Genomic DNA, 13029 nt, shown 5'->3' with positions numbered 1-13029 from the left:
TACGGCATTAACTTTGTTCAAAACATTTTAATCAAAGTTAAAATGGGCTGAAGTACTGCATTGTGGGAATGTAGTTGTTTTTTTTTTTTCAAAGCACACTTATAACCTATTTTTGGACACTGACGTTTTATGGGGCCACATAAAATGATATGGCGGGCCACATTTGGCCCCTGGGCCTAGAGTTTGAAACGTGTATTAGAAGTTGTTAGGCGACAATTTCTAACGTGTGGTGATGATGATGATGATGATGATGATGGCGGTTGTTCTGGAAGGTTTTCCCACGATCGTCTCCATAGAAGATCAATTTGTTTTGCGTGAGAGCGCTCTGTGCGCTCTCACGCAAACAGAGCGCCGGTCTGCGCGCTGCGGCCGAACGCCGCGCCGCTCCACAGGCCCGGTCCCCCCCGGGAGGGAGGAGGAGGGGCCAAAGCGCAGCGGAGGCGGGGCCCACGATTCCACGGCTGAGTGGGAAAGAAAAGTGGAAAGTGAGAAAATACCTGAATGGACGATCTGGATTCAGTAAGTGACTTTTTTTTTCCTGCGTAAAGTCTATTGAAGCGCTGCGCGTCGTGACGCGTGGGGTTGCGCGGCCGTGACGCGCAGGAGAGCGCGGAGGGTTGTTGCGCCGGAGATCTCCGCGTTCGACCAAACAATAGTGGAAAGGACGCGATGGTCGCCTTTTTTTGAAATCGCAGGGAAGTTTCGGACCCTCGTCGGTCCTGTTGTTGCCCCCCACGGCGGCCACGTAGCTCCGGGGCGAGATTTTAACCGTGTGGAACGACGAGCGGTTGCCTTTCATGGGTGTTTCTGGAGGACTGGAATGATCCAGAGAAAGATGCGCGTGGAGCGGATCGTCGCGTCCGGACTGAATGCAGGCCGAAGGGTTTGAGTTGTCGTCCCTGGCGGAGGGTCTGATGGGAAACGGAACGCGTCCATTCATTTAAGACGAGCGCGGACGCGTGGAGAAACGGAGCGACTCTTCTTTTTTTTTTTTGGTGTGGATTCGGATGCGATCCGTGGGGCCTGGGAGTCTCCCATTGTCCTCCCACAACACCCTCCTTTCATTTTCCAGGTCAGACAACTCTTTCTGCCCCCACCCCCCAGCACCCCACCCTCACCGTGACCGGCTCTGAAGTGAGTTAGCCTCTCGGTAGCCTCTTTGTGCGTGACGAATATCCACGCGTGTCGACCCCCCCCCCCCACCCCCCACCCCCGGGTCCTCCAAACGCGCTCTGCGGTGTTTTACGCAGTTGAACGTTAGAATTCAAAACGCACCGGTGTGATGTTGGTGCTAGGCCCGGATCCGGTGTGTGGGGAGGGGGCTCGCAACCCACGGGCCGTTCAGACGCTTTATTATAGAGGGAAGAGGAGCCTTAGAAATAGTGGGAAATAACTGTAAACTGATTCGGAGGGATGATCCAGTGATCTTATAGATGGATCCAGTGGATGGGAGTGAACGACATTAATATCACAGTGATAACATCAAATATGAACAGAAACACCTTTTAAAACGTTTATTCAACATCCACGCAGACAGATTATCAGTACCATCCCTGTGGAGTGTTTAACAGGACAGCTTTACACATTTACATTCAAGGTTTTTTTTTTAAATTTACACGTGTAAAGTTGTCTTTTTATGCTTCCATAATCTCTTATTTATGGAGTCATTAAATTCATTAAATGAGAAACTATTAGAAAACAAGTTATTTCACATTTTCCCTCTTAATATTCCCACAAATATTTTAGATTTCTTTGACAAATTTTTTTTTGCCGTCCTCAATTCAACAGGCTGGAAGAGGGAAATCATTTATTTGTGGTAAATAACTAAAATCATGGAATTGGTTTTTGTAAATTTCCATGAAACTTTCCATTGTCCTGCTGACTTGTGTGTTCATGGCCTGTTTGTTTGTTGTGATGCCCCCCTAGCCCCCCCAAAGCACCACCAATATTTGTGACTTTAGATGTACTTCAGGTTAAAAGCTTAAAACAACTTTTCAACTGAGACTGGTTGATGCTAGAAATAGAAAACAGAAATGTAAAATGACATTTTAATTTCTTGGAAACAATGCATAAGAATCATCAAAGAAAATATGAAAAACAGTTTTAAAACTAATTTTTTCATCTCCAGTGCGAACTTTAACATCTCCATTGTCTTCAGTGGAGCGATGCCGTCGGTGTTTGGATTGTTTTCATTACACAGAAATAAATGTCGTGTTTCCTGTTGTCATTTTTAAACTTTGATACTCGATAATTAAATTGTGGAACGTTATGATGGACCTGCTTTTAGTCCAGGGCATCAGATCCGCACTATTTGTGCCTGGAGGCGGCAATAATGGGGTAATTTACTACTACTAATATTTAACTGAGTCTTTAAAGAGTTTCTCTTCCTGGTTTCATGACTAAATGTCGTGCCCCCCCCCCACCACCACCACCCCCCCTGAACCACATCTATGTGATCTCAGCTCAATGAGCCACATCCTGCCTCTTTAATTCCTTGTTTGGATACGAGGGCCGCCAGAATGCAGGAACCCCTTTGAAAGGGAGCCCTGAGTGTAGCCCAGTCCCAGTCACACACTCACACACACACACACTCACACACACACACACACACACACACACACACACCTGCTCAGGTCTGTTGGACGTGGCCTTCGTTGCAGACGTCTTGTTTCTTGCTCCTGTTTGGATGTTGTCATGTGTGGTGGTCAGTCTGTGTGTGTGTGTGTGGGGGGGGGTCCCCACTACAGTCAGGAGCCTCTCCCCCCACCGGACCCTTGCCGTGCACACTTATTTTCACAGTTGCTACATCAGGCCTCAAACGTCCGTTGATTGGCGCTTCAGAGGCGGCTCGGCCCGGACAGCTGAACCCGCCTCCTTCACGTGATTCAACACAACCTGATTTCCTTTTTCCTTTGGGATTGGTGTCTCTTAAAAGAAGCCCCCACTCTGCTGTGTGAAGCTCGGTGCTGCTCTTTACAACTACATTCCTGCGTTGCTTTTATTAGACTTCCAGTAATTGGTGGTTTGAAGGAGCTTGAAGCGTCTTCAATATCATCGTCTTGTTGGCGAACAGCTGTTCAGAGTTCTGCACATCATGTAGAGCTAAAGTTAAAACTGAAACCTACCTGATAAAGACTTTGATTCATTAGAATGTATTCTTTAATGAATATATTCATTGCTTATGAACAGGTTAACTCTTGCGGAGACGTGACTATAAGAACAACTAATGTTTATTTAATGATCCGGATCTGCAAAGTAACCAAGAAAAAGTTTGTCTCTTAGATATAAAGCGTTAGAACTGTAAAAGAGCTGAAGATAAATTGATAGAACTGCTGTTAGTCAGGGCAATCTTCATTATGATCTCAATTTTTCTAATACAATTTTAAATTTTAGCACAAGCATTCCAAATATTGGTTATCAGTCTCCATGGTTCCGTTTTGGTCCTGTTGTATCATCTGTTTGTCCTACACCTAGAAAACGTAAAGCCTCCGTTTGGCAGGTAGCTTAGCTTTTCTTTGTTTTTACAGTCAGTTGATGGTATGAAACCCTTTATACTCCCTTTAGTTCAGCATCATAACTTTAATCCTGGACCTCTCCTCCACAGATCATCAGCCGACCTGTTGGTGGCTTTAGATTCAGGTCGGGATGGGGTGAAAACCGGGTTCCTTTCTCTTTTCCAGATTCTCTCTTGCAGTCAGGACTGTGAGAAGTGAAGCAGCTGTACATTTATCTTAAACCCCTGAAGAATGAAACCACTGTTGGGTTAACAATGGCTGTGTGAGTGTGAGTAGGGGTGAAGAGGAGTGAGGCGGTGTGCTCGCTTGGAGATGCCAGAGAAACGCCCTGAACGCCGACCGGTGATGCTTTTACACCCAACTGTGTTCTGGTGGATCTTTTGTACTTTTATATGTTAGTTGAACTTTAATGCTGCTGATGTGAAGAGTCATGGTGAAGTTCACCAAACCGGCTACAGGACACCAGGATGAATAGGAAACTGGATCCGTTGGCAGGCTGGACCACACCTCTGGAGATCAAGTGTTGGGTCTTATTTCCACCAACTGTCAGACAGACTTGAGTCGATTAGCAGACAGGGTCTGTTTTAAATCGCTATTGAAGTAAAAGTTTACCCAGAAGGAAGGAAGGACATGTCAAAGTCCCATAATGCACCAGGTAAAGGCGATAAACCAACCACATGTACTGGTTTGATGCTAATCCTGCATCGGCAAAAAAAATTCTTTGAAAAAAGTCTTTGAAAGGTCTTTGACTTCCTTTGGCAAAAAAATGGAGCTACAAAACTCCAAAAGTGTCAGCCTTTGACCTCTGACCTGTTGTTCAGACTATTCTAGTGACTAAAGCTCTCTTTTAGAGGTCCTAAGTGGTAGATTTTGTGATGCATTTTTCCCAAATCTCCAAAAGTTTTTTTATATAAAATCCTCTAAGAGCTCAAAGGCTTCTCTCTGAACGTGTGTGAACTCCGCTTCTTCCGTTTGTAATGAGATCTTTGCTTCACTGATGTTCTTTTCACTGTGATGTTTGGATCAATTTCATCAGACTTGACAAAGCTTTTAATCGACCAAGTAGTAACGATCATTATTAATTAATCGATGTTCATGTTAAGTTGATATAAAACAATTTAAAAGGTCTGAAATTAAATGTAGAAGAACTGCATCTACAATAAATAAAACCTCCAGGATCCTGTTGTCGTTTGTCTCTTCAGGACTAAACCGAATCGTGAACTTGAGTACAGAATTTGTCTCATCGTCTCTGAGGTAAATACAACAGCGCTAAAGATTTGAGGTCACTCCATCCCTTCTTGATATTTGACGCTGCACTAGAACTGGCAAACCAGTTTCTTTGCTGTATTCAAGCTTTTGTTTTCTTTTGACATTCACGAGAGCCACCTCGTCTCATCCACGCTTCCACGCCAAACGCCTGTCACTATGTGGGAGTGGGGTCAGGTGTGGGTTTGTGGTGTCCGGTTGACTTCATGACTTCAACACGTTTCCGCTGAGACTGATGCATCAATGTCAAGTTGTCTGTTGATCGATGACCAGTCTAATCAATAATCACGTGTTATCACTACAGTATTGACTCTCGCAAACACGTTTGCATGTTCATCGGTCGCTGGTGAGGATGTCGTCTGCTGTGGTTTGCTGGATTCGGTCTCTAAGGACACGTAAAGGTTGAGCTGATGCAGCTGCAGCTATTGGAACAGACGTCACACACACACACACACACACACACACACACACACACACACACACACACACACACGTGTGTGTGTCTGGGAAACTTTGACAGTGTTTTAACGCTGCTTTTCCTTTAGGTACAGATCATCTTTCACGGTGTTGCTGTAATTGTTATTTTCACGAGGTTTTAGCTTCACCGTGACGCCGGTGTTCAGCTCTGATTGTTATTTTGACCATCTCTCAGTCTGGAAGGACACGTTTTTTTCCAAACCTGCATCATTAGATAAAAACACTTCAGGTTGCATTTGTCTCAAGATGATTTTGTTCCTCCTCTTGAATCTACAATTTAATATTTTTGATCTATTGACACATCCCATCTGAGGAAGATGTACTTTTATGTCTGACTGTAGTTTTTTAATGTCTCTAATGTTGTGTTTAGGCCAGATTCTCCTCTATCCTGTGATCAATCTTAGGATAAACTAGACATAAGGTTCTCGTTGCTTTATCGTTACTGACGTTAAAAGCTTCTGATGATTCAGCAGGAAGTGCTGCAGGTTGTTTGGGTTTTGTGGTTCTGTGTTGTTGAGGTTATTTCTCAGGGATCCCTCATCCTTAACGTCTGATTTATTATTAGTGGTCGAGGAGGAGCTCTCATATTTATTGTTGCTCTAAGTGAAACAGGCGCTGTGAGACAGCGATGCCAGCTGAGGGCCCGTCCATGACCCGCCAGGGGCCAATCAGAAGCAGGCGAGCGTCACTCCAGACTACGACGGTCCGTCATGCCAATACTTTATTTTTGAAAATTTCTGCACAGCGTGGGGGAACAGACTGGCAGAGGGCGGCGTGAGGTCAGGTCAGGTTACTATGGTTACTGTCAACCTCCAGCCCCCCCCCCCCCCCTTCAGCTGAACACCCTCTTTCATCGTCATGGCAGCAGCGAGGCCCTGTTTCCCCGGGGACGGGGGAACGCGGTAGGGAATGTGAGACGCCAACTGGGGGGTGGGAGGGCAAACAAGTTTTGTGAAAACACTGTAATCCAATATGGCCGCCATTGTGTCCGGGCTGGCGGCGGCCAGAGCGGGATTCTGGGTAAGAGCAGAAACGGTCGTGTGATGATTAACCGAGACGCGGAAGACGTGATGTGAGGATAGAGACCGTTTGAGGAGGGGAGTGTGTGCTCACGGATCGCCAGGGGTCAGAGGTCACACACACACCGCTCATTGACTCTTATTATAAAGGGTCGTTTTACGTTATGTTGGTAAAATAAACTGCTTGATTCTTCGTCTGAAACCAGATCCAATTTCTCTCTTTTTTATCAGTATGTTTTCTAAATTGTGCAATTTTCTCACAGCAAAGTTTTATTCTAGGAATTTTGGAAACAATTTTTTTATTTAGACAACAAGCAGTTTTTAATTTTGTCAGCATTTCATTCTAAAAGAAAACCATTCACAAATGTTCTGTTACAAGGTGTTGATTTTCTGTTTTTCTCTGTTTTATATATTTATGAAAAGCTTTTTTAAAAGATTATGTCTTGGCAGTTTTTAGCGGATCATTTGTAGTCTTTTGGTTATTCAAAATGTCTAGAAAATGATTGTGAAAGCACTCAAGAATAAAATAAAAAAATAGTTGCAACACAAATTTTATCTCAAGATGAAGATATTTAATTTAAATTTAGAGCAAACTGATCACTCAAGACGATTCGGAGGAACTTCCAGCGGATCAATAATGAATGAATACATTGAGCTCATTATGTGGACAAACTAATATTAGCTTGGCTGTAAAATAATATTCAGTTTGCTGTTGTTCTTATTGTAAGGTCATGATTTGTCATGCGTTTATAAATTGGTAATTATTTAATTATCCTTATTTCTTTGATTTTATTTAAATTTCCAAAAATGTCCATTTCTGGTTTACATGTTTTTTACTTTCTTGTATTTTTTTATCTGATCATGAACCATGAAGCCTCCAGTCAGACACTGGATTGGTTTCGTTTCCCCCTGCTAGCAGAATTTATTTTTACCATCTTTAATGATGAACGGATGTAAATGTCGGTGTTGCAGGAGAGTCATGTGACAGTGGGATGAACCCCGTGGAAGGCTGGTTTGTTACCGGGGCAACAGAAAAACGAGAGGGTTTCCATTAAACATGATGAAAGTAAATTTCCAGAGATCTTTGGTTCTGTTGGAACCCTGAAGACGTTCAGACGAGTCTGACCGTCTCCGTCTCTTGTCCCGCCTCTTTCAGATCCCAGGTCTCCCTCCTCGCCACACGCCCACCCGCCATCCCCTCCCACCCGTCATCCCTCCTTCTCCGTAGCGTCCCACCCCCACCCCCCCCCTCAAGTTTTCTCCTCCTTCCTCATCGGCCTCCAAGATAGATTCCCTCAGGAGTAAAGTTGACCTGCTCAAACTGCCCCTGACTCTCTCCACCAAGTCCATCTCCGAGCGCAAGATCCAGCTGGGAGGGGTCGGCGAGCGGCGCGGCGCGGGGGGAGGAGGAGGAGGCGGGGCTCGTACAGCCCGCTCACCGCCAACCCGAGACATGGACAACGAGTCGCAGTACTCGGGATACTCCTACAAGTCGTCCCACTCCAGGAGCTCCCGCAAGCACAGGTGGGAACGACCCCGCCCACATGACCTCTGACATCTGGTCCGCTTGAGGTTTAACTGGGAGCTGCTGTGTGTTGAAGCGATAGCGGTACCCTGACGTGTGTGTGTGTGTGTGTGTGTGTGTGCTGATCTCCATCCAGGGATCGGAGGGATCGCCATCGCTCCAAGAGCCGGGACAGCAGCAGCCGTGGGGACAAATCGGTGACGATCCAGACGCCAGGAGAGCCGCTGCTGGACGCCGAGTCGACCCGGGGAGACGAGCGGGTCAGTCGCTGTTCTGTCGGCCCCCGCCTGAGGCTTCTGGGCACTGGGGTGTCAGTCCTGTTCTGGTGTTCCATAGTTTATATGTTATCACAAGGTCTGAAAAAGTCTTGCATATGAATTGATCTTAAATGTAATTTGTACTATCGATAACAAGTTTTAAAAAGTGAAAGACGTCGGGGTTTTTAAAAAAATTGTTTTTAAGGATTCAAAAGGGTTAAAGAGGTCTCTAGAGAAATTTTTCTGTAACTTCTCGGACCCACACCTCCTCAAAAGTTTCCGGAAATAATTCCAATTTTTATTTTGATGTTGTAGAAATCCTTAAACATCCTTATTTTGTCACTTCCTGCTGGAAAATGAACCGACAGACGTCAGAAACACGTCTCGACTCCTCCGGTTCATTAGTTACTGCTCTTTAGTTTGTTTTATATTTGGTGGAATGAATCCTTAAGATGAATCTTTTTCTCTCCGCGACAGGATGACAACTGGGGCGAGACCACCACGGTGGTCACCGGCACCTCCGAACACAGCATCTCCAACGAGGACCTGACCCGCGTCACCAAAGATCTGGAGGACTCCACTCCGCTGGAATGCAAGCGCTTCGTGGGCCCCGCGCTGGGGGGCTGCCTGAGCTTCTTCGCCCTGGTCACGCCGTTAGCCTTCCTCATCCTGCCTCAGGTCCTGTGGCGGGACGCCCTGGAGCCTTGTGGGACGCCGTGCGAGGGCCTCTACGTGTCTCTGGCCTTCAAGCTGCTGGTCCTGCTCATCTCCTCCTGGGCGCTGTTCCTGCGACCCCCCCGCGCCACGCTGCCGCGCTTCTTCGTCTTCCGCTGCCTGCTGATGGTGCTGGTCTTCCTGTTCGTGGCGTCCTATTGGTTGTTCTACGGCGTGCGCGTGCTGGAGCCCCGGGAGCGGGACTACCGGGGGATCGTGGAGTACGCCGCCTCGCTGGTGGACGCCCTGCTCTTCATCCAGTACCTGGCGCTGGTGCTGCTGGAGGTGCGACACCTGCAGCCGGCATTCTGCCTCAAAGTGGTGCGGAGCACCGACGGAGCCAGTAGGTTCTACAACGTGGGTCACCTCAGGTGAGCGACGGACGACCGACGGGATCGGTCTCCGACTCGATGAAAGCTGAGTTTATTTAAACCTGGTAGAATTTAGAATTTGTAGAATTTAAACGTGATCACAGCTTAGAAAAGACTGCTGGTATCAGATTTTACTGTTGTACATTACATCCAATGAAAATAATTTTTTATATTCTTATATGCTTATATTAATTTTTTAAAATTTATTTTATTTTACATTATATTTAAATGTAATTTTAGATTTTTCAAAATGCAGTTTACCCTTTTTAATGAATTAAAACAGTTTTTTTGGTCACATATCTCTCGTTTACATGTAAATTTGCATGTAAATTTGGTCATACAAACATTTTTTAAGTTAATAAAGACTACATGACATTAATCCGACCTGGTTGAGGCCCCATAAGCAGCACCTTGGTGTCTCTGACTGTGTGTCGGGTGTACCTCTGTCCCGCTGGTGTTCCACCTGTACTGACTGACGACTGATGCTATGTTTTAGCATCCAGAGGGCGGCCGTCTGGTTGTTGGACCGTTATTACAGCGACTTCCCCGTCTACAACCCCGCACTGCTCAACCTGCCCAAGTCCATCCTGTCCAAGAAGATGACCGGCTTCAAGGTTTACTCCCTGGATGGTAGGTGTAGCCTCACACGCCTGAGTCTTCATCCTCGTTTAATGTTAATACTCTTTCCTGATGCTGCACTAATTATTCTGTCTTTTCTCATAATAAGAACATGTTTTAAATATTTTAACGCTTCCTTCTGTGTGTGTCACCTTGTAGAAAACACCACTAACAACTCCACAGGCCAGTCCCGGGCCATGATAGCAGCCGCTGCCCGCAGGAGAGACAACTCCCACAATGAGTTCTACTACGAGGAGGCCGAGATGGACCGCAGGATCCGCAAACGCAAAGCCAGGTCGGAGGAAAACACCTTTCACAAATAACACGTCTCATAGGAAAAATGGAATAAGTGATTTATGGGAAGGAAAATCCACAAAATAATGCTTACGACCTTTCCTGCAGGTTGGTTGTAGCAGTGGAAGAGGCGTTCACACACATCAAGCGTCTCCACGAAGACGAGGTCGCCTCGTCCCCGAAACACCCGAGGGAGGTGATGGACCCCCGGGAGGCAGCTCAGGCCATCTTCGCCCCGATGGCGCGAGCCATGCAGAAGTACCTGAGAACCACGCGGCAGCAGGCGTTCCACAGCATGGAGAGCATCCTCACACACCTGCAGTTCTGCATCACACACAACATGACACCAAAGGTAAATTCACCCCCTTCTAATTCAACTCTGTGGCTCCTCAGCCAGATGGGTTTCTAAGCTGGTGTTTTAATACCGATTAATATATTCTTTTATTATTTAAAAGTTTAAATCTTAATAAAAAGCAATAGCAGTCCAAAAATGCATTGTTACCAATGCACAATTAAATAAATTGGAACATCTGGAAAAAGATTACAAATATTCATAAATTTGCTAGTAAATATAAATATAAAAAATATTTTAAAAAATGCTTTAATGCGATTTAATTTTTTTGTAGCTGCAGGTTCCTCTAAATGATCTTGGACTCATTTCTATAGTCTTAATTTAAGATCTAACATACCAAGCAGGATTACACTGTATGATATCTATAGTTTCTAAGACCTGCTGTGCGTTAACCATATACATATATATGTATGACTGACTTTTTAATAGTCCTTATTTAAGCAGGACTAACCTCCTTTTTTCTTCCTGGTAGGCTTTTCTGGAGCGCTACCTCTCTCCAGGCCCCACCATGCAGTACCAGCAGCAGAGCGGCAGGGGGCGCCAGTGGACTCTGGTGAGCGAGGAGCCAGTGACCTCGGCCCTGCGTCAGGGTCTGGTGTTCTCCCTGCGGCGCCTGGACTTCTCCCTGGTCGTCATGGTGACGCCACTGCCCTTCCTGCGGCTCGGCGAGGAGTTCATCGACCCGAAGAGCCACAAGTTTGTCATGAGGCTGCAGTCAGAGACGTCCGTGTGAAACCGCCACCACGCTGGATTACTGTTTCAGCGGGACGCATCGTGGTCATGTGATCCAATCTCATCCAATCATAACCTCTGTCTGTGACAAATACTCAAGGAGAGGAGGCTGTGAATCCCTCCTTCCTGTTTTATGATATCAAATTGTAATTGGTTCATCGATGATCTGAACCTGGGATCTAACAGCGGCCTTTTTTGTGTTGATTCTCTACAAAAATGCTGTAGAAACACGTCGAGGGGACCGTTTCTTGTTGCTGTAACCACTGGACTAATTTTTTCTGTGCACGAGCATCAGATGAGGAAGATGACATCACACCCGTCACTTCCCGGCGTCTTAAAGCAGAGCAAATGGAGCTCGGCTCCGGCTACCACTGCCTTCTGGTTCCCTGTCAGTGTGCAGACGTGTTTCAGACGAGGAGAACTGTTTTTATACTGAAGAGTGTGACCTTTTTTATTTTATTTTTTTTTCACTTACAGAATGTAGCATCATGTACGTTGAGTTTAACACACGGTTTCATCGTAGCCTTAAGGCCAAAAATGTCTTTTTTACGTGACTGGAGAGGAAAATGGATGTGCATTCTGAAGTTGTTGCTTCCCCACAATCTGTTGGTTCATGACGTCCAAATGTGCAGCTTTAGTTTTATTGTGCACTGACCTCTTTTAATATTCATTTCATACATTTTTCACCTGCTATTAATATCCAAATTGTAGCCAGCTGATCTTATTGTCATCAAATCCCATAAAGCTTCAGTCTAAACTAGTGAGTTGTGTTACTAGTTAATTCATGGTAATGAAGGAGCAGCAATATGATCACACTTTGAATACAAAGATAATACTTTTTTTAATTATGGTCAAGCAAATTGCTTTTGTTTTTATTTATGGGATTTCTTGAGAATGAGAAAAATCTTTTGAAATTTAAAGCCATGCAAAAGAAAAACGGAACATGTCATTCTGGCGTATTTGTTGATTCATGTGATATCCACATGCAGAGTTTGTCTCATCACACTTTTATAATAATGCATCATCGCGGGATTGTCAAGGATTAAGTCATACACATATTTCTGTTTTTCCTCTCGCTGTTCAAACACTTTCAACCTTTATCGATGCCGACATCGAGCGTAACGACTGTAGAGAACGGAGGCGGTCAGAAGACGACTGACAAAAAAAAAATCTGGTTTGGAACGAATCATTAGAACTATGGGAGGGTGGGAATGTAACTGCAATTTTTTTTATTTTCTCACCCTTGACATGCCATTGGCTTGGGAATCCGATACGGATCAGATGTCCGTACTGAGTGTGAACAGAACGGCGGTTTGCTCTTTCAGTCTGGAACAGGCAGCTGTAATAAAACTAGTTTTTATGCATCTTAGCAAAAATCCCTGACAGACCTGTGATTGTAAGTCGTCTCTGCAGCAGTAGCAAATCACCGCCTCGCCTTCTGCCACGAGCTGAAACAACCCCAGCCTTACTCCAGATGTGGACGAGCAGCAGGTCCTCATCTGTCCCCACGCTGACTCCTGCTGCTTCGAGTCCAGGTCGTGACTCGAAACTGCGACACGAATGACTGGTCGATCCAAATCCCAGACCCCGACAGGTGCAGCGTTTCATCTGAGTGACCAGAATGCAGAGCTTTTTCTTTCTTTTTTTTTTAAATGCATGCTTGAGTCATTTCAGGCTCCAAAACCTTTTTTATAATAGCTTTTTTCTTCTGTCATTTTGAAGGTGCCTAAGTTATGATGAAGCAATTTTTCCGAATGTTTTTACTTCTGAGAAACGAATGACTTGTAAAAAAATTTTGTAGACTTGACTAGTATTTTCCTTTCTTTTGGTTACCGTAGCTTGTATAGTGTGTTAAGACTTTTTTCCATTATTAAACCATTTATTCCTAA

At 45.2% G+C, this 13029-nt stretch overlaps 1 protein-coding gene across 1 annotated transcript; it reads left to right on the top strand.

Annotated features, from left to right (window-relative positions):
* The first annotated feature begins 7471 nt into the window (after positions 1–7471).
* LOC137612167 (vang-like protein 2) lies at positions 7472–13029 on the top strand. Its single transcript, XM_068340556.1, has 7 exons — positions 7472–7801; positions 7939–8062; positions 8537–9144; positions 9641–9774; positions 9922–10057; positions 10165–10408; positions 10881–13029. The coding sequence occupies exons 1-7, from the start codon at positions 7731–7733 to the stop codon at positions 11139–11141; spliced, it is 1578 nt and encodes a 525-aa protein (XP_068196657.1). The 5' UTR covers positions 7472–7730; the 3' UTR covers positions 11142–13029.

This window comes from Antennarius striatus, chromosome 18 (genome assembly GCF_040054535.1).
Source record: "Antennarius striatus isolate MH-2024 chromosome 18, ASM4005453v1, whole genome shotgun sequence".
Taxonomy (NCBI): Eukaryota; Metazoa; Chordata; class Actinopteri; order Lophiiformes; family Antennariidae; genus Antennarius; species Antennarius striatus.
This window is presented reverse-complemented; position numbering and strand designations above follow the sequence as displayed.

Bases quoted from the DNA above. Each gene is read 5' to 3' on its own strand.
- LOC137612167 (XM_068340556.1), top strand. From the start codon at position 7,731: ATGGACAACGAGTCGCAGTACTCGGGATACTCCTACAAGTCGTCCCAC. The intron at 7,802-7,938 runs GTGGGAACGACC...ATCTCCATCCAG, and splicing joins AGGAGCTCCCGCAAGCACAG to GGATCGGAGGGATCGCCATC. The intron at 10,409-10,880 runs GTAAATTCACCC...TCTTCCTGGTAG, and splicing joins CACACAACATGACACCAAAG to GCTTTTCTGGAGCGCTACCT.